The sequence below is a fragment of the Coloeus monedula genome (genome assembly GCF_965178545.1).
Source record: "Coloeus monedula genome assembly, chromosome: 9".
Lineage (NCBI taxonomy): Eukaryota > Metazoa > Chordata > Aves > Passeriformes > Corvidae > Coloeus > Coloeus monedula.
The window spans coordinates 13,889,164-13,912,346 of record NC_138789.1 but is presented as its reverse complement, the minus strand read 5'-3'; the positions used below and the strand labels follow the sequence as shown (position 1 = coordinate 13,912,346).

General features: G+C 37.3%; 1 protein-coding gene across 1 annotated transcript in view; it reads right to left on the bottom strand.

Annotated features, from left to right (window-relative positions):
- The window catches only part of DPYD (dihydropyrimidine dehydrogenase), a 348,807-nt gene that overhangs the window by 144,028 nt on the left and 181,596 nt on the right, over positions 1–23,183 (bottom strand). The window contains exon 13 of the mRNA XM_082286925.1: positions 20,344–20,559. Coding sequence (XP_082143051.1) covers positions 20,344–20,559 — 216 coding nt within the window. The remainder of the gene's footprint in view (positions 1–20,343; positions 20,560–23,183) is intronic.

Sequence of the window (23,183 nt, the reverse complement as noted above, 5' to 3'; positions counted from 1 at the left end):
TTGGGACTACAGTGGATTTAGATCATAAAAACTTAGCTTGCCTTAACAGATTAATTATTTTACAGACATCTAAAAATATTAGTCCATTTTCAGCTGTTAGGGAATATCATCCTCTAACCAGTGGTCAAAACTTGATGTGATGTAAATGTACTTAATTGACCAAATAAAGGAGCAGCAATTCTTAAGACTTCTTTCTAGATGAGTGCTATTGAATGGCCCCATGAAATGGGAATGAAAAGGCACTTTTAAAGAAGTGTGAGTCTAAGAAAATCAGGGAGGAACCAACATAGGGAAGAACCCTTAAAAAAAATAAGATCCAGGAAGGAGAAGGAAGAATTTGCATTAAATATTATATACATTATATATTTGTATCAGGAAGTTTGAAAGAGTCACTAAAGGGAGACATGCTTACAAGGAGAATACAAATTCTCTTCTTGTACTTGATGGGGACACCAAATTAATATCATTTTTTCAAACATCATCATTAGACAAAACTCAATGTTAGTTTCTATAACATTGTTTTCTAATTGCTAAACAAAATACTATAGGAAGGCAATAGGGCAACATCAGTATCCGGAGGTTCCTAACAGGATGACCTAGAAGCCAAGACACACAAGACCACAGAAGGAGCTTCTCTGGAAGAAAAATAGAAGAGAATTGCAGTTCATCTCATAATTCTAACACAGCAATACTAATGGCTGCTAATTAGGCATGTAACTTCACACTGGAAAAAGCACAGACGTAACTATTTATCTAAGAGACAATACTACATGGATTAAAAAAGCTCCTGTCAACAACTCTGGACACCTGTACCAAGCTCATTTATTGCCTAATTAAATATTAACATGTCCTGATAGAATCTGTGGTGTAATTTTAATTACTGTTTTCTCACAGGGAAGCCATATAATCAATGTATTTCTAGCTGTTCCTAGAGGCTGTTTTGTAAAACTCCATTAGTAAATTGTGAACCATCACTAAAATATTTTCCTCCAGATTTCTCTAAGTAAATCAAGACTATTATATTCTCCTAGGAGGAGGGGAGACTAGATGCCTACCTTCAGGGGAAAAATAAATTATTTCTTCAATAATCAAGAATAAAAATCTTTTAACTACAGTCCTATTTAAAGACTTGTTAAAATTCTTGCACAAAGAATCAACATCAGGGAGTTACAGATCACCAAAGTTATATTTAAATTTATGTATAATCCAAAATATTTTTATTGCTGGATTGAGTAATTAGGATGAGAGTCACATTACTTCCTTCAAGCATGTATTTAAATTTTCTGCTGGGGAAGAATTGCAAATACTGAGGTACGTCTTGAACCTACTTTCATATTTTCTTTTTCCATTAGGATTAAGGATGCTAAGTACTATAAGCATTGATTAACATTTGTGTGTAATTAGGGTTGAGAAATGCAAGGACAATATAGATTCTATTTGGGGTGCTATTTAAATAGCTACGTATGTAACTTTCAAAGTATCAATTCTCCAGGTAGCATTAAACAATTTCAAGTCATAGAAAAAGAGGTACAGGGAAGATGGAAGTATCTAAAGGAATATTTTGCTTTGCATTCCAATGATAATCTAGCCATAGATTACTACTTTGATAACTGAGCTCTTAAACATTAACTTTGTTTTGAACATACTCCTTTTATCTTTTTCTATGTAAAAGTCCTCTGGAAGCCAAAGGGTCTTTTGTAAGAGCAGGGATTTCAAGGCTAAGCCACAGTCTCAGAGCCTGATTATACAGAGATCTGGATACAAAAATCATGGGGATAAACAAACCATGAAAATATCAGTCCCTGTGAATTTTAACTCAGCATTTGAACATCTTGTAAGAGATTCAAACCAATTTTAATTCAGCACTACATTTTAGACAGGATCTTTAAAATAGATTTTGATTTTTGCTGGAGGCCTCATCTACCTTAAAATTCATGAAAAAACCCTAGCATTTTCCTCTTTGTATTGGCTACAGAGTAAGGAACCACATAAGAATACTGCATGCAAACTGCTAGATTTTATGTTCATAGACATAAAAGTAGTTGAACTACTTTTCGTAATAGGTTTAAGCTAAAAAAAGGAAAAACCAAATAACTTACAACATTCTTTCAAAATTACTTTTCTGTGAATCAACTTGCAAGGAATCTCAAATCTTCCACTGCAAATAAAACTATCATCCTGAATTAATTACCATTTTTGTAATGACTAATAGGTTTTTTCTGACCCCCTGAATCATGGAACAAACTCTGCTGGCATATTTTGATTGATAAGCATACTGTACTTCTCTAGCAGGACGGCTCATACAGAACCTGGGGTAGGATGTAAACATCCCAGGGAGTGCATTTGGAAATGCAAATCCTGGGTGGACCAAGCTCAGGAAGGGTAGAACAAGCATACCCGGGTCCATCATTGGGAGATCTGAGCTCCTCTGAGAGCACCGTGTGATCATCCATCAGTCATCATCACAAGGGTACCACACATGGGCTCAATAATCTAGACAGAAATGGCTTTTTCCACTTGAGAGCTTCAAAGTGGAGATTTCCTGCCTGATGGGCTGATTCTGCTTTTCCAGACTGAGCTCTTAATAAATAAACATTCAGTGTTTGCAGATGTTATACCCTCTCTGACAGGCAGAAATCCATGTAGAGAAGTGCTGAAGTGCACATAGAATTTTTATGCCAAAGGACAAGCTCTGTTTCCCATCTGCTTGTGGCAGATTGTCGGGGTTTGACGCAGACACAGAGGCCCCATCTCCAGTCTGGTTTTCCTCTACATTCACCTGAAGTTTTCATAGCAGTAGCTTAGTCAATGCCTATTAACTTTTTTAAATGCCCATGAAAAATGACACATTCTATTGGCTTTTAAAAATCCACCCTGTGGGACATAAAGCACAAATTTAATACAGCAAAAAGATCAAAGCTCATTAAAATATTCTTGTAAGAACGGAAAGCAGCCATGATACATGGAAATTCCTAGCAGGACCATTCTCCTGTTTACCACCAAGGAAAAACAATATTCTAAGCTAAGCATGTCCTTTTTCATCAAATGTATAACAAGTCCCAAACCCCAGCCCTCTCTGGAGTCATTGCTCAGGTCTGTCAGTTAAGTAAATATGCTCATCAGAGGATCTAGCAGGCACACACAGATAAGGTAGATATGAAGTCCATTCCCCCTGAAATCAATAGGAAGATGGTTGTTAGACACTATAATTGAGTTAGGGTTTCATTTGGGAATCTGTTGTAAATGTTCCCACTCTTACTGCCACAGGGGTGCAAGAAAGCATATGACAGCTGGGGCTGGATCTCTGGCACCATTAATGGCACAGCCAGCTGAGACCTCCTACAAAAGGCTTGTACATGCTCAAAACTGGAATACTAAGAGTAAGTCTGTCCTGAGCTAGAGAGGGCAGAACACAGGGATTGCCTTTGCCTCCTTCTTCCTACTATGGAACCGTGGAGTTTAAAGCACAGCTCACTGCAAAACTTCACTAAGAAACAGGATATACCCATTACTTCCACGTGCCAGATCACAGGAGCAATCTCACTCCAAGGGCAGTGAAGCCAAGTTTGCATCAGAGCCAAGGAGAGCTCCACAACACTGACACCCAGCATTACCTCATACATCCAGGAATTACCGAGGCTCTTCTCAGCCCAAAGCTTATCCCCACGTATGGAGACTCATCTATACAGCATAGTCTATGCTCAATTAATGTGCAAAACAATTAAGTATATAGGCAGGCATAGACTGCACATTTCTGGTTTTGGAGGCATTATGGGTCTGTATTTTTACACCTCTGCTATTTTAGACAGCCTTCCCCTAGTGCAGCCAGTACTACAGGGCAGGGCAGACTTCTTTGCTGCACACCTAGAACAGGACGGATAAAACTATTCTGTACACACACTAGTACAGCAGGAACTCATGGGATTTAAAGGGCATTTTGTAAACTACAATGCAAAACACTGTAGTGCAGATTCCAAGAGGATCGACAAAATCTGACAAATTCTTAAACTACACTCACAGAAACTAGTTATTGTAGGATTGTATTGTAGTTGTAGCGTTATTTTAAGATGGAAACCAATTGGGCATTACATAAACTCTTTATGCCATACATCTTCTCACAACTTATATTCATATATTTTAATTTTATTTAAACATATATGCCATATATATACACCAATATGCAAAACAAATTGCATAATTTTTAAATTTGCATAATCCATACTTTGGTGAAGTTTTTTGCTTTTTTTTTTTTAGTTTTGGTACTCTTTAAACCATAGCCTCCTTAAGGCAAAAAACCTGTTTAAAATCTGACTCACACCATTATTCTGTGATATTTAGTGTCATTAGTGGAAATAACACTTCTTAACTGGGCCCATTCCTGCAATTAATTTAGTTTACACAGCTCCCATCAACTCCAATATTCATTTCAATATGGCTTCACCACCAGATCTGAGCCTTATTAAAGTAATACCATTTTTACTTTTTTTCCCCCTGTGACTAGAAGGGTTCTGAGAATGGCTAATTTCCTAAACACTGCATGTGTACAACCACCAATAACCCAGCCTTTGTGAAAGAGAGTGAGTGCCGCTTCTACTGCAGTTGTTTAAAAGTGACTTCTCTCTCACTACAGCCATTCTATTCTGCAGCAACGTAATGATCTATTTGTGAAAATACATGCACCTACTTCTTATTTACACATACTGGATTTTATACCATGAATTCACCTAATTTTAATTATGCATCATTGCCTAGCGATACAGGAAACAGAGCTCCCCCATCTCAATTGTGAACACTAGCATCTCAAAAGATTTTTTTCTTTTTTAAGTGAAGATAAGTTACTGCATTAAAAATAAATGAGGTATTTTTTGTCAGTTGATTGGACACTGAGTACGCATAATAAATCACCAGGAGCATTGTACGCTGGTCTACGGGCTAACCTTGAGCTGCAGTTTATCTATTGCCTGCAATTCAGGAGACAATAAGGTATTTTACCCAATCAGCTGAAGGAACTCAAAAGACTGAAATGGCTTTGAAATACACAGGCTTTTAGATATCAAATTACCTCTGGAACCCTCTACCCTGAAGTAACTCAAACAAAATCCATTTGAAATACTGCTTCAATATTCAAAAAAATCAATAATTTAAACCACAGGTTGAACATTTTTACTGCTTCCACTGCAGACTGTCGTTTTTTGAAATGAAAATGCTAACGGCACCAAAGGGGAAAGCTCCAGCCAGCAGAGATATGAGTGTACAGGCGTGGATTGGCTGGAAACATTGGCTTACTTTTCCTCCCCCAGTTACGTTTACATAAGATCTCTCAAAATAAACAACTCTCATTTCCACCACTTGGAAAAAAAATGTTTTTCTTTGTTGCACTTGATGTTTCTGTCCCTGAGAGCTCAGCTATATCAAGACACTTCACTGTAAATACACGTGCTGAATGCAAGTGCTACATCCTCAATTACGCTATTAAGTCATATTATTTTGTATGTAACAGGCACTAACACCATGGCTTTGAATACCAGCAAGCACACTGTGAACTCTTGAGTAATAGACAGAAAAGCAGGAATTTGAGTGATGTTGTGTTCCAACATTTACAGTAGGAACAGGAAGCAGTCCAGCACATGTTGCAAAAGCCAAGCACCTATGGATGGTCCACTGCCCATGATACCAGCTCAGTTAGGCAGAGAAATGGCTGGCTGGAAAAAGTTTTCTTAAAAGACAAGGAAAACACATGAGGAGGAGACCTGGTAGGAATGCGAACCCTTGAACATAATTGAAGCAAGCTAGACATGGAGGATGTTGGACAAAGAATCAAGTTTCTCCTCTGCATAAATTTGACCACCAGATTTAATTTTAAGAGAGTTTGAAATACATCACTCTCTTTCTGTAGAAACTGTTATTTTTTGGTCATTTAAAACCTCATTAAATCCTTGCACTCTCTGGAACTAATTTTTTAAAATTATGTTAAAGAAGGAATGAAAGAAATACAAAAAACACCACCAAAAAGCAAGGAAATAAACAGCACAAGACAGAGCTTCTATATCTGCAGGTACATAACTCCCAACACACAGTAAGAACAATTTTTGCTATGGTAGCAAAGCATCACTTTTAGTATTGTAGAGAGGGGCATAAGAAAGAAGTCATAAGATTGATGGTCCTTAGTTTATCATTTTAATACTTTACTCTCAGATATATTCTTACTCACTCTCTCTCATACATTTTTAGAGCCTTCTCTAACCATAGTGTTAAAATAGAAATGAAAATGTAAATTATATTATGAGAGTAAAGTTGCTCAAGTAAAGAAAACCATGTATTTGGATATATACAGTATTATTGTAAAGTGAAGATTAAATTGGCATTGCTGTTTCTAGAAAAAGAAATTATAATATACTATTATGAATTTTCTGGCTGATAGATTTGTTCCAGTTTAACCAAGATAAATGCAGATTTTTAGCCTAGAATAAGAAATGAAAAAAGAAATGTGACACTCAAAAATACATACTCCAAAAATTTGGACATGGACTCCAATATTCTGTTCTTCTTAAAGGCAAAAATCGTTTCTGGGTATCAAACAAAAAAAATCCATGAATGTCAACAGAGAAATTCATCTGAGTTTGACTATATCCAGAATATAGGAAAATAAAATTTTGTTTATTTATGTGTTCGAGACCTGCATTACCTCCATGTGAAATCACCTATTCCAGGTACTCCTGTCAGTCTTTAAAATATACCTCCTACACAAGAGCAGCCATCAACTGACCTTCTGAGAACACTGTTCTTGGCAGCAGTATAAACTTAAACAGAATAATAAAAAAACAGTAGTAACTAGAAACCCAGTATTCATCCTTTCCTCAATTCTTGCAAAGTTAGGGAGGAAAAACAAGCTCTCTGAGTTTGTGCTGCAGTTAAGGGATTTGGGCTGTTACAGATCACCCTGGGCAGGAGCTCCAAGCACGTGCAACAACAGTGATCTGTGAACTGCCAGCATCTCCTTCCGCTCCCCAAACAGGCAGTATGGCCTGGGGGCAGTTTTGATTCCCCTTGCAGAATTCAAGCCATGAAGTTTGTCACCACTAACAATATTTGGGTAGATTGAAGACCCAGTCCAATATAGCATGGGCTGGCAGTAGGTTATCTTGAAATATAAAGCATGGATACTCATTGCAAAGCTTGTATTCAGAAAACAAAAGGGGTGTAGGCTTCTGGCTCTTGTCTGTTCTTGCAGCTACAGCCTGGAATGGAACTACATCCCTCAGCCAGAAGGACTGATAATTCTCTTGCTGTAGCCTCTGGAAGTTTTCTCTAATGATCTCAGCCTCACTCCTATCTTGTCTGGATTGACTTCTGCTCAGCGTGCTTTCAACCATGCCCCAGTCTCCCACAAACACTGAGCAATGCAATCAGCTGCTCCAGCTAAATCAGCTGAGAGTTATAAAGCTGAGTTTCAACATATTGAAAACACTTCAATCAATGTCACTTTACTAAACATTCTCTATGGCTTGATATACACATTAAATAAAAGGGTGCAAACAGGAACCCTCCTGAACTGCACAGGGAGAGAACCATGACAGGCAATAAAGCTGAACACAACGCCGACACCGCGCCGACAGCGTGCTCCTCTCACTCCATTGTTTAAGCATGAGGCTTGAAAACAGACAAGGAAGATGCTTTGGGACACACTGCATTAGGGAAATTCGGGAAATGCTCCCAATTTTGATAGATTCCACAGTCATGTAAGATAGATCAATAACTGCAGGTGAAAAAAATTGGTACATTTAAAAAAAACTATTTCTAAAATAAGTTGGCTATTGATGCTGTTTAACAGCAGCATTATTGCCACACAATTTTTATTACAGATTGTGATACTGCAATAGGGCTTTACATACCTACATTTAGTATACCATGTGAATTACTGGAGACATGCTTTCCAATGTTTGTGTGATTTATTAAAACATAAATCATAATAGCATGTGCCAGAAATTCCTTTTGAAGGATATAATAAGGTAACAATTATCCTCTGAACTCCTTTCTTTGTCTTCAGAGAATAAAATGCATTAGAATGTATCCATTTGCTGCCCCATGACAGAAAATGAAAGCAACTGTGATGGTTGCACCGTACGCTTTCAGTTGCAGTTGGCTGGTGAAGTGAGCTTTGTTCCTGAATATGCTGCCAGAAGCAAAACCAATAGTTTCTCCAATACTTTTAAAGAATAATCCTTAAAAACAGTAAGGAAAAATTAATTGAGGAGGTTTGTTTTTTCATATGTGCAGACAGATGTGGAAAAACCATACATGTAAATATTTAATGCAAATTTAAAGTATATTTTATTTGAAAGAAAATTATGTACACAGGGCCTCCCAGTATGGTTTTGACTTGAATCAATGTACCTCACCTTTTTTGTTTTATGCAATAATTCATGGGATCTGATGCAGGGGAACTGTAGCATTTTCTTCTGTGGAAATACACGCAGAGGAGCAACATTACAGGTATTGTTATAATCCCCCTCAGAGCAGGTTTAAGGCCTTCTAGATTAGCCTCTGTGTGTTTGGAGTCCTGTGTCTGAAGGCTGGCACAGTGAGAACGTTCTTAGCGTACCGTGATTTTACTCAATTATTTTTGAAGGAAAAATCATAAACAAACATTCACAACATAGAGGGTGCTACATAAAGGCATTATTAACTGTGCAGGTAAGTAGAAGCAGCAAGATCACAGGATACGATTGGCTTTATTAATTCAAAGAAAGTATAATTTAATCCCTCAAAGTTTGATTGTTTTGAAATTCTTTTTCTGTGGGAGAAGAAACATATATGTGCTTTAAATTTAAAAGAAAAAAATGAAAATCAACAGTTTCAGCAGCAAACCAGATCTGGACTTCACTTAATTTTTCTTTTTGTTCCAGAAAGACACTGTGTCTAAACCACGTACTTCAAATGCTTAGAAGTAAAATGATGGGGACCACTGAAACAAATGCGATTTCCAAGAAACAAAGTGGACATTAAGTTTCACTTTGCTCAAGTGACATCAAAACATCCTCAACAAGTAAGCACATATATACCTGCACACCTTCTTTGGTTTAGCTCATGATGTACAAAGAGCTATATTTTTCATAGATCTTGCAGATACCTAACTCAAAATTACATCACAATGTCATGTGAAGACTCAATCCTGTGCTGTGCAACTCTGATTCTGCAGGATAATTACATTTGTAATTAACTTTAAGAAAGTCCACATACCATGTCATTTTACCGAACGAAAAATTTAAGTCACAGCAAACTGATGTGCGGCAGAATTTGGTGTCTGTACTCCTGTGCTGTCCAGGTTCTCTCTGCTTAGTATTCCTGACCATTTCCATTGCCTTTGGGTCAGAATCTGGAATCTGGATTTTTATTAATGATATTATGGTTATGTATAGTGCAAACATATTTTATTCAGAGCACCACTGTGACCTGCTCATACTCTGTCACATTTAGGGATGGACACAATACTAAGTAAAGTGCATTCAGAATGCCACACATGACGGTTATGATCGCTGGCAAGCATCCTTATTAACAGCTATACTTTTTCAACAACAACACACATACAGCATGTCCCTGGAAACAGGATCACTCTGGGACTCCACTAAATAGATCAAAATACTATAATTACTGCCATGGTCAAGTCACACAGTTTAGTGAAGTTCTCTGTACATGAGAATTTTGATACCCTGTGTTTATCTAAAGTTCAAACTGACTAAAATATAAGAGCACATGTCACTGCTTTTCTAATATCACACGCTTAAGCCTTATTTTATTTACAGCTTCCAGCAGCTTTCAGCTCAATTCCTCGTTGTGCTGGCTGCCACGTAGCTGGAGAAGGCTAACAAACCCCTGCGTGTTCACATGACAACCTTTGTGCAAACGCATCCTTATTCTGTCATCTACTGGCAGCGGGCTTCCCAGTCATGTTCTCTGCCAGTCCTTACCAGTTTGCCAATTACACAAGCTGCTTCCCAGACATCAGACAAAAATTCCATAAGACTGCTGTGCGAGCGTACCCTAATTAACCATCAGCTTAATTAGACAATTTACTGTGTAATTAGCAGGCAATTAGTCAACACCTCTCAGATCTTATTGACTGCTGTGACAGCCTTCCTTAGTCTACACATTCCCATACGCTTCCATGACCATGATCCCAGCCCTATCCTGTACAACAGCAACCCTTGCAAGGCAAGGGAAATCATATTATATAACAAGGAAAGAGGGAGAAAAATCAATATATAGCCTGTTCATTTATTGAACTGTCTTCTAGCCAAGACTTTCATTTCTCTAGGAATAGAAGGTCAGCTGCTAACAAAGAAACGTTCAGCAATAACATTAGTTTATGTCTTTTTCATTTGTAATGTGGTTTAGGAATTTAATTTTTTTAAACTCTTATACGGCACTAAATTATCAGAGTAGTCAGGCAAGCAGAAGTTAGGGACAAAAATAATTTTTAAACTTACTAACATATTGTAGGTTTAAATATATGTTCTAGAACAGTGAAAAGGTGGTGATAGCTGCTTTCGAGACCTATACTTGCATTGTAATTAACTGCTTCATAGTCCAAAATGCGCCAGGAAAGCCAAAATAGATTATAGTATAAAATGTCAATACTCAGTAATAATTCAACAGCATTACTGCAATTCAGTATAAATAATTTTTGAAGTAGTATCAAGTCCTCCACACAAATCTAAAGTTATGGCCTTATAATACATGATGTGGGAAATTACAATTAAAGACTAATATAACATGAATATTAAGGAATTATTGAAAATGTCTGTTCCTATTTCCTTTTTCTATAGACCAAAAATTGTATTCTGCAATTAGCAATGACAAAAGCTTTTTGGATATTTCTTAAAGTAGTAATTCCAAAGTTCACAGGATGGATACACTTGTCTCCTCCTTGAATAAACTCTAGAGGATTTATTCACAAAAATCCTACGCTTCCTGACTGAAGGATTGAGTCCCACAATCGCAATTGTAGTGAAAAACTTTAGGTAACTATGTATCTCAAATAATGATAAGAAATGTTATTTAGAATACATTCACATACATATTTGGATTAGTAATAGGTATTTTAACACAAGAACCTGTCAGTTTTTTTAAACATATGGGACTTCATTCTGCTTTTGCAACAATGTCAATCAGGAGTAAATGCAATTATATCACCACGAGATTCAAAAATCAGCTCTTTGCTTTCTTAACTTCTTGTGTGGGCAAATCAGATGTTAAACACAGCCATACCCTTTTCATTTACCAAGTGGGAACTCAAGACCTGAGATAACTCAAACACTTAGGAGAAGTGTATTGCCCTTATATAGAAGCTACACTGGTATAACCAAAAATTCCTTGAAAAGTGATTAAGCTAAACCCTCTAAACCTGTGTGTGGAAACATAAGCCAGTTCTGAGACAGTTACATCATTTCAGCTAATGCCTGCAAAATTCTTAAAACGAGCTGTACACATATACATGCTTGACACCGACCTAAGAGTGCCTCTGCAGGGTCAATTCAGGACCACATTTCTGCAAACATGTTGCAAGAGTCCATGGACCATCCAGGAATCTTGGGACAACAGCTGCTGTATGAGGTGCTTCAGGTGTCCTCAGCCTGTCGTGGTACAGAGCAGAACAGCCGTCACCTAACAGCACGGCTGCCTTGTAAAGTGCCCAGCTGAAGCAGGAGCCACCAGCTGGTGCCAGGGGAGGAGGCCCAGCACTGGAAGGTCTTCCCCAAGGCATCTGCAGCCTCAAAATGGCAGTGGGCAGAGGTGGGGTCCCAAAGTGTCACCTAGGCTTTTGCAGAAGCCAGCATTTGACCACAGCAACGAATGCAGACCTCAGCAAAGATGCTGAACTATAAATGAGAGCACCTGACCATTTTTCTTTATTCCACTTCAGTATCTCAGTAGGTGTACTGAATTCTAGATGGTGTTTGGGATTTTTTTTATAATTAGAATGTAGAAATGAGGGAAAAAACCCCAAACTCTCACAGACGCCCTTAACCAAATGGGGAGAGTCAAAAACTCAATGACTTGAAACAATGGAAACTTCTGAATTCTATAATGGCAAAATAAAGATTTCATTTTTTCCTGAATATCTGTGCTTAGCTAATAAAGTGTATCTTAATTTCAAAAAATAGGGAAGTTTTTCATTTATGCTAAGAAACTAAAATATGTTAAATATGTCCTTATGCTGTGATTGTCTTAGCTGCATTTTAAATATAACTATTAAAAACAATTTCCTACAACCTTTTCTAATAAATTATAAAATATATGCCACTTAAGAAAGTTAGATGCAGTTGGTTGCATGCAACTAATACGATGCAACAATACTAAAAGGTTTGCAACAAATCTGAATTGAGAATGGAATTAATGAGAAAATTCTAAATTTCAGAATTACACATACCAATTTCTAGCTTACATTCAAGCTGCCTTTTTAGCTGAATTCCTTTCAGACAAAATTTATATGAGTCGTTGCCAAAATCATCAACAACCTTCCAAGGACATACAAAACAACTACAGAAAAATATAGCTGGACAATGTTTTACACAAGTATGTTACATATTTGCTTTTTAGAATCCTGTTTATACAGGATTCAAAAATGTTGAGTACTTCAGACACAGCCAACAGGACTTGCACATCCTCAGCATGACTGGAAAATCAGGCATGTGTGCTCTCCTTGTCTCTTTCGATAAATATTTGCAGGTATTTTCAGAAGAATTAGGTAAATAAAGCAAAATTAGTAAAGAGCAAAGTAGCTTCTTCAATATAAAAAGAAATACTGTTCTGATTTTTAACCAGTGTAAAATTTGCATCCATTTTGTTTGACTAACTTGGTAATAGTTGCACTACGAATAGAAACTACAACCTCTCAAGTTCTGGTCACTACCAGAACAGCACCTATTATACTGAGCAGGAATGAATGCTCCTACTTTTGGAAGCTATTTTTTATATAAAGGCTAATGTAGGAAAATACCCAGTGTTGCATCTGTATGGTGCTTCAGAATTACAGAGGAACTCCTTCTCAATTATGCCAATCTAAGTGCACTATAAGTTTCATTAGAACATGCAACAGTTTTCAGATTAAAAAATACCTTAAAGACTGATTTAAAAGTCTTTTCTATATAAGCTGCCTGAAATATTCAAGCTGAAGATTTATGTTCAAACTTACACTTCATATATGTATATGAACTCTGGCTACACTGTTTTGAACCACCAACTCCGGAAGAAAAAGGAAAAAGAAACAACCTCTGAATACTGCATAAAAATTCCCCAGATGAACAGAAACCAAATCCTTTAGACATAAATGAGAATCCTGAAGCCTATCAAGAACTCATTTTGGACACATGTGTGGTTTTACCTTTGCTGGCCAGCTTCATGTGCAGCTCTGAGGAAGGTAAGCCATTGCCAGCTTAGACTCTGTGGTATAAAAGTTATAGCCACACTCACTCTGCTCCATGAAGAATGCAGGAAAAGTGATAACAGGGGAAGAAAATTGCAGATCCTCTGGTTGTAAAAATCCTGTCCTTTAGCACAGATGAGGTTTACTGACCCAATGTTCAACACCCCTGCATGACAGATCCCTGTCTCCCACTGATGAATTGTCACATTGTGCTCCACGCCTTGAGATAACAGACTTCTCCATGAGAGACTCTTTGCAGAAGACAGACTCTCACTGCAGAAGAAATGCAGCATTTCTGTGATATTTAATGCTACAGGAAGAGTGGGACTAAACATTTCCTCAGAGGTTTAATTTTTATCACAAACTTGTAAGAAGTTTTTAATTTCTAAAGTAGTAAATACAAACACAAAGAGAAAGAGAGACTTTTTACAGATTGTTGTTAAACTCTAGCTTTAAAAATGCAGTTTGTTATCTTCAGCATTAGAAATATTAACTGGCCAAAATAATCAGAATTATTGATGATAAAAACAGATTTTTAAATGGCCTGAAGTGCCTCATTTACCAATTTGCTGGTGTCAAGATGCACACCTGCAACTATCTAAGGTGTGCATTTACCTGGTGCAGACTTCAGCTGTGGTAGGTGCAGACTTCAGCTGTGGTAGGAAAGGCCTTGGCTTATCAATAATGACTTTGTTAAAGCTCTCAGTTCTGGAATCTTTGGTCTCTCTTTCACTGTGTTCAAGCTGTGCTACATCTCTCTAGACAGATTCTTCCAGGGTGAAGATATGCCAAACCCCTGTATCACCAGGTATATGGACTGAGGAAAAAGAATGGTTAAATGCAGTCCTTTCCAGTTCCTCAGACAGCAATTTTGAAGCTTTTGAAGTTATTTGCATGTAAAGAAGTCTCCAGCCTTCTTTACACTGGGTCAGAGATAGTAGGGTAAAACTAAGTAGAGAGACGAGATTTGGTCCTGAAGTTGAACATATCAGAGAAATACTTTGTCTCAGAGAAAAAGAAGGAAAGTGTTTTCCTGCTACTTACTCAGATTCACAGAACTGTTTGTTCTTTTTTTGTAGCTAAATAACACATTTTCTATATAAAAATAAAATGGCATAACTACAGCATTTTAAAAGATAATAATTACTTTCTATAGCATTTCCCTAGCATAGCCTTTTACCTCTTCTGTTAAACTTCTCTGATTTTATGCACTGATCTAAAAATACAATAAATTGTGAAACAGTAAGGATGGTATTTCTTATTAAAATTCTTTCAGAAATATGGAACAAAATGAAGGACAAAGTAGTCCTAAGAATACTAATAATAGTAATTTTAAAACTTGTAAAACAAGAAAATAATTTAGGAGTGTTGTGTGCTAAGGAATCCCATAAAATGCTCATTTTTCTGTTCAGAAAATGTAGTTAATAAAAGTTGTCTAATGCTATTTAGTGGAAAGGCAAACAGTCCCTTTTATATTTGACATTAACAATCTGATCATTTGTCTCCCCAAAGAAAGCCCATACAGCTTTCATACAGACCACACAATAAAGAATAGTAATATTTCTGTTTACTGAGATATCAACTGGCATTTCGTTGCAAGTCAATGGTCTATCTTTGCTACAGCATACCAGGCCTCAATCTGGCATCTACAAATGTCAAAGTTATAAAAAAAAAAATTATAGGATGGAAATCAAAAGCATGTTCTAAATTCCTAAAAACCAAACAAAGTTCACCTAGACATATTTGCTGCAGAAATCAGTACAATATTCAGCTGTCAATCTTCAAAAACAATGAGGGAGTGATGCTGTCAGTAGGACAGGATAATAACATTTCAAGCAGATGTTCAGGCGGGGCTCTAATTCTCACTGAACTCCCTTGGTAAGCATTTAATTTCTTTATCATATGCAAGCTAGGCAAATTGTACTTCATCAAAACTGTATTGTGAAATATTAATATTTCATATTATAGCAAAACTCCATAGAATAACCTTTGTCATATTAAGAACATCAGAATTTCAAATGTCATGGTTCTGCATTTTAATGCATCTTAAATAGCTTTTTGGCTTGGCACCATAAATTATAACTAGTTTAATCTAAATTACTATGCTGTAATATCATACAAAAATATACATTTTGTAATACAGATTCACTTCTGTGAAATACTAATGTTATGGAAAACAATGTATCATTGTACCATGATTTTTTTACCACCTTCAATTATGAAGCGAGGTGCACACAGTGCAAATGTATAGAGAAAGAACTAGCTGGAGCCTGAATATGTATATTGTAATAACAGCACACAGAAATGTGATATATACTGGGCAAATTAATTAATTCTCTGCCAGCAACGGTTTTAATTCAGAAATGGTTCTGAAAATGTATTGTGAAATCTACATCTGTGAGCTGCATAAACATATATTATGGCTAGAAAGTTTCCTCCGCTATAGTTTAGCTCAAATTTAATCTAGTTTTAATTGTAGCTTTGCTTTTAAAATCATCCACGCAACTTGCTCCATATATAATGAAAAAAAAATTAAAGATTAAAAATGACGTTAGTCTGCATGTTGATTTCGGCTGGTTCTCATAATAAAGGCAACTGTTTCTGCATTATTGAAAGCGACAGCATCACAAATCAATGCATGTCACAACAAAATAAAGACAGATGTATCTGATTAATCAGAATTAAATTTTAGAAGTGAAGGAAGCATCTAAAAATCAAAGCAAACATTTCTGCTAACCCAGTTGTTTTTTCGTCTTTCTAAACAGCCCATACACTGCAGTGAGAAAACAACAAAGCCTGAATTCAGCTGATAAAACCCTAATTTCTGCTATAAGCTCCTCACTGTGGTAGTGAATATGGCACAGGAATGTACACACATCATACAACCTCTGACTTATTTTGATACTATGTTTATACAAACTTTCTGATTACAGGTTTTAATGCAAATTTCATGTTCTAAGCAACACTCACAGATAAATTCTTAGTAAATAAACCAGCTCACTATAACACTTCTCCTAAAACCCTCCCACTCACAGTTATGTGTTTAATTAATGTAGTATCTGTCATTCTGTGTGTAGTTTTCCGTTCATCTAAGCTCTCAAAGAGGTAATAATTGGTATCCATTTATTGTGGACTCTGTGATATGCAGCTCCCCCATTTCCCTCCAATACCTTGCAAACAGAACTTATAAATAATATGTTGCTGCACACAGTTATCGGAACAAGACAGAAATACTATTTGAACCAACAGAGCAATGAGCTATTGATCCTGCAGTCAAAAAGGAAAGACATGAATGTACAAAAAGGTGTGTGAAGGGACACTTGTATTCTGCTATCATTTGTCTTTCCTAGTGATTGTCCATTTTAAAAGCAGTTATTCCCTTTTCTGGAAGAAATCAAATCTAGCTGATACTAAAGCAGCTGTGCAAAGATGTTTAATTTAGTAAATAACATTCTACAAGTCACTATCTCCCTCAGATTCCAACAGACACATACAGGTACAGTCCCCTATGATTAACATTTGCACTACACTATAATATCCAGCACCTTCTAAAGTATTTAGAGTGCAGTATATTTAGAAGTATAAATACTCTGAAGGAAATTCAGCTATTGCTCACGTTAGCTTTTTTGTAGGTTTCAACAATAGTACAGTAGTATGCAAGAACAAAGTTTGCTGAATCACTCACAGTTGAAATGCTCACCCTACAAACAGAAAATGCTACCAAGGCTGTCATGAAGACAATTATGAGCAAGGTACGTGGGTGTTTAAAAAGAGAGCAAGCACGGCACGAAACAGCGCGCTCTGTGCTAACTCCCTCTGTGACAGCACGTGACGCTTTCAAGGTGAGGCCACGACACACGAGGATTAGAAGGACTAGGGGAGTAAATTACGGTCCAGAGGCTGAACTCCAGCACTGTTACCCAAGAGTTCCTCTGTATGAGGCAGTAGGGCCTCTCACGGGCTGCAGGGATCCCTAGCCTTGTGTTTTCTTAGAAGAGCTTTCTGTGCTAGATGATGAAAGAGAGAACAGGAGAAGTAGCTCATATGAAATAAATTCCGTGTTTTACAAGAATCCAGCCTGAGTCCTTTTTATCTCTGTCCTTGGGTCCCCATCTTCCAAGATTTATCATGCTTTTCTCTCTGACCTTATTCCATCACACCACAGTTAATGTATGGAAATTTGTAGTTGGGCTGTATATGCTTTTCACTACCTGTATGTCACTCAAATTTAGCTTGCATCAGTCACTTTTGCTAAACTGCTAAAAGATGCCTGTGTTAAACAGAGAAGTCACTGGTTTCCTCTGTCAGTGTCTGAACACATTGGGAAATTCAGTCACTGGCTCTGGAAAAGGGAGGATTTCTCCTGCTGCTAAGCTCCCCATGGCCACACAGGCAGTTTACACTAGGCAAATCAGAAAGAAGCCCACCAGTAAAGCCTCACCAGGACACATAACATGAGAAGATGAAGGAAGAACACAGAAAGCTTCAGCTGCCAAAAACTGTGTCTAGCAAACTCTCTTCCCTCCCAAAATCTCTTCCACTCTTGGGAACTGCACCGTCTGGGGAGCTGCTCCTCCTCCTCCCACCAACTCTGTAGCCTTACATCAGGAAATCTTCACTCTTCATCCTCTTGTCTATTGCTTTGACTAGCTGGGCAGGACAGCTCAGTCTGAAATCCCCACCACTGGTACCACAGCCCAAGAGAACATTCTGATCCCTGGTTAACACCACACAAGATTTATGTCTACGTAATCAGAACCTAAGTTAAAAAAAAAGTTAGCACGTTATGCCAACCTATAATACTTCAAACTCTCTACCAACAGCTTGCTCCAGCATTAAGTCAACATGAGCAGCCTTTTTGTAATACTCTGTTCACATAAGAACTGCTGTACCTAAGCATTTCTTCCCATTTGAAATAGTTATTTTTGTAGCATTAAGTACCATGTTACTCTGATAAATAAAAGCAATTTTGCTTCTGCAGTAGTGCTCAGCCACGCATCTCAAACCATGTCACAAATATTAAGGCTTAACACACCTGAGGGAAGTGCAGTACTAGGAAGAACACAGTAATAGAAATCTAGCCAGCACTTGGGTGGGACACAGTTCTACTAAGCACAACACACGATTCAAGAGTTTAGGCACAGAGAAAGAGTACTGCCTCCTGATGAACACTAGAAGGAAGCTTAGGTAGAAATAACAATCACTGAACTAGAATTCACTAGATAGCACTTTTCTGAACTTATTAACTTAAAAAAATAATAGCTGCAATATTCTGCATCTTATTGAAACAAATACTTAAATAAAACTTGAAAGATCTCCATCTGAGTCACACCTCCAGAGCATGGCATCCAGTGGAACACTTTGCAGTCGCCATTTCAGGAATGACTCAGAGTCTGCTGCTTAGTATAGCACCAACATCACTTCCTACAACATGCATGTCTTTCCTCCTGAACTCCCACCCAAGCTGGAACTCAGCCTGTGTCTGTTTAGCTCTCGAGATGCACAGTAATCAATGTGCAGTCTGGCAGGACTGCCAGCATACCAGCAATAAAACTGATAAAAAAATAAGTCTCAGTACTTGCTATGGGTTGCCTGTAGCCTAGGCACTGAATAATTACAGCTGATGGCATGTTATACATGTAAGTCAGTTGTAAACATACTTGAGAAACATTTATGTCCTAAAAAGTGTTTTAATAAGAAGCTCTGTGAAGTAGATTGGAATCTCCACTGCAATCCAGAGGAAACTTATATCCTCAGGGCTACAGGTGTAAGCAACAGCAGAATCTAGCCTGACATATTTTACAGTATTCTGTAGCAATACAGCAGCATTTTGTCCTTAGATCTTCCTCATACTAGAGGGGCACCCACTATAGTTAATTCACCTGTGGTACTTACCCATGGAAAGGTGGTGGAGGAAAAAATCCACATTTTCTCTCCTGCTCCATCCATCAGCACACTTGTATATCCCCCCTCTGAACCAAGAATAAAGGCTCTTGTATCCAAATTAAACTCAAAAGCTTTCCTCAGCCCACACTACTGTTTGTTACTGGCTGACAATATGTTGCTATTATTCACACTGTTACTCGGGCCTATGTCCAAGGATTCACCTTTGCTTTTCTTCCTCTCTCCACAAGTCAAACCATATCTACATCCCAACCCAAAACCTGTTTCTTTTCTCTGTGATCTGTTTATCAAAGTTGTTATTTTCTTTCACTATCTAAACTTCTTGCTCAGTCTCATTTTGCCATTTTGAATGTAGCAACAAGAAGTTGCAATTCTCCTGAATTCAAACAAGCAATTACATGCTTAAAAACACACAAAATGCTTTATTTAAGGTGCCACACTGAGCCATAGCCCTCAAGACTTAGAATTCTAACTCCTTCCTCCTCCACTACGTGTTACTGAAGGTTGATGTCACTGTGCTCTTCTCTCCATAGGCTTGTTTTATGTTGCCTCCATCCTTCTCTTCCACTACCCACCTAGCCTCCTCCTTGCAGCCACATTATCACATTGCAACTGCACCTCCAGTTCAATGGCTTATCTTGGCAGCCTCTGGCACAGAATCCGCCTTTCATGAGTTATGTGACAAAGCTGTTACTCATCCCCTTTGCATTCTGATCCTTCACAAAAAACACTTTCACTGCAATATCTTAAAAAATGGATTTTTTCACTTAATAGTTGGCTAGTATTAAAGGTTGTGGCAATAAAAGGGAAGAATATAACAACAAACAAAACCAGAAATTGTGTCACTGCGCTGTGGAAACCTCACAGACTAGTTGAACTACACAATGTATCATACCCTTCCCTGCTATCTTTATGCTAGTTGGATATAACAGAGCTATTCCCCAAAGATTCAGATTTTTCAAATATACAAAGAAATGGTTATATGCAAAATAGACATTAAAATATTTCCTCACCTTATCCAGGGAGAACGTTTTAGTGACAGCAAAGCCCCATCCAGCCTCAAATGCTCTTCGAATCATTGAAGAACTAGTAGTAGGGGTTGCACTGGCAAGGCCAAAAGGATTTGGAAACTTCAGTCCAGCCATTTCTACACTGATATCCACTAAATCGATAGGAGTATAGAAGAGTGGGAGTTCTGGAACCGTAGAAACTGCAACACCATATAAGGACTGAAAAAAACAAAACAAAACAAAACAAACCACAAAACCACAGAATTTTTTCTGATCTATTTTTATACAATTTATTATTAATCCTGATAAGGGAATAATTGATATATAACAACCCAAAGCTTATTCTGTTTTGTGTTCAGACTTGCAAATCAGCAAAACATGCAAACACTTGCCTATGTAACATCTGCCCAAATAGTATTCATGCTGAAATACTATGCTATGCTGGAAAAACCTGAATGACAGTAACAACAATAATAAAGAAACAGTTATTTTACATCTTGTACTGATAAGCCTGGTTCAGTCCAAAGGTTTGTTCAGCCATTCTGAAGAGTTACCTCTGTTCCCTACAGCAGCCAGTAACAGAAAGACTGAAAAAACCCAGGCTATGCAGACAGACCCTTTCTAGTTTTCTTCTCAGGTGCCAATCTATAAAAAGTGTAGGAAATTGTGAAAAATGAGGGAAAGCATCATGTGGAGGATTACTCAGCATTAACTCCATGTATTGTGAACCTCTAAACCGTTTCCCCCTACTTTGAAAGGTTTTATATAGCCTACACAGCAGCACATCTATGCAAAACTAATATTGGGTTTATATTTATTTGTATTAGTATGAATATACTTCAAGACCGAAAAAAATTAAAGAGTCTTATTTGCCATCAAAGAATATCATACATGTTATGGCTGTGCCACCACTGTCACTTTTGTTTTCATTGGAAAGTGTCTTTTCTCTGAAGAGCCAGTGAGAAGCATTCAACATGTGTGTTGCATCTATTATAAAAATTGTAAAGAGAAAAGCTTTTCCCATGTACGGATACTAAACAGCATCTTAATCAGGCTGTGGTGGGTAGAATTTAAATCTTTGCTCACTCAAATGGTTGACTCAATAAAATCAGAAAGAAATAAAGCAGGAACTTCCAACACAGAGAAGTCCCACACTGTCTATGTTCCTAATAAGTCACAGGTAACAGCATAGCAGTTTCTTCTATCTTTAAAAAGATTTTTTTCAGCAGGACAAAAAGAACCAGTACTTGAAGTTTGGAGAAGATTTTCTATAGCAGAGTAAAAACCTCAGCCACTTACGAATTGCTGCCTTTTGGTTTTTTGGATTTTTTTTTTTTAAGGAACTTATTTAATCAATTTTTACCTGTGAAAACTGATAAGTACAGATAGGATGAGTCCGCTTTAGTGCCTTTTGTTTCCTAGGCTGGTTTGAAACCTGAGAGTTCAGACCTGTTTGGTTTTGGGATTGTGTGGATTTCCATCACACTGTTCTGATCCCAGATCTTCGAATCTTCAGACAAAGAGAATACATTTTGGGGCCAATTTTTCTGATGGCTTAAAAGCACTGAAAGCAGTGGAATTGTCCTAGCCTGAATTATGCGAACCTGAATGGATCCCTAATGGTGGACATTTTGAGAAAAGCTAATTTCTAAAGATCCTAACACTTCAGACCAAACTCACTTCAGTATCACGACCTCTCTCAGCTAGAGGCCAATGCATTTACACTTTATAAAAAGCCAAACATGCCACATTTTCTCCTTCCTGAGTGTTCACTGCTTCCTCCATGTCATACTCCACAGGGCTATTTTTCTACACCAGGATAATCTGAGTTCTTCAAATGCCAAACAGCCTGGCATTCTACATCTCAAAAGCTTTTGTTGACTGGCAAATAAAAAAAAATAGGTGGTGGGAAATGAAAAAAAGTATTTTCTTTTAATCTTTTTTTTACTTTGAGTTTGATTTCATCTTTTTTAACTTTTTTTTTGTTTTCCTAAACTAATATTTCAACTGCAAAATGTTGTTTGCAATGCCAAACCAGAAAATTCTGGATCACACAATTAAAATTAAAGCATTTTTAAAATGCTACCATTTTTTGTCTCCTACACAACTGAAAGTGGGGAAATCTCCTGAAATCAATACTGGTGTACTGAAATCTTAAAAAAAACCTCTTTGATTTTCATTACGTAAGAATGACATCAAAAAAAGACTTCAGGAAAAGGATTTGGTCAACTCTACTCTTTGCACACATCTGAGCAATAAACCTAATTTTCTAGTTCAAATTAATTTGCTATTCAGGATTGTCTGAATGTTCTCTGTGAATTTCAGTCTGAGGATTGCTCACACACTATTCATAGCTTGTACAACTGTAAATATTGTTTGCTATAAACAAATAGGCAGACAGTGCTGAATATGAAGCTGAAGTTCCATTGTAGTGTTTCTTTTCCCAAGGACAATTAAATCTCTAAAAGTTGTTTTCATCTAAAATGAATGTTGCTTAAATATGATTCTTAGTGACCTTTCTGCTGTAAAATAGAAAGAAATCCTATACAAGACAAAAAAAAAAAAAAAAAAAAATCCACCAAAGCAGTGTAAGACTTTTGAAGCCCATGGTTGAAAATAACCCATGCAGGAATAGGCCTTGCCTCCTGCATGCCATCATTCAAACCAGTCTAAAGCCACTTCCCAAACCATATATAAGGGCCCATTTTCCCTGCCTTACTTCCCCCTCCCAAAGAGCAGAACCACAAGGAATTCCACCCACATGCACTCAGCCACACAAAATGTGCCTAATGGTTTGTTAATGATTAAGTGACCCAAGCACAGGTGGCAGGGGGAGAATTACA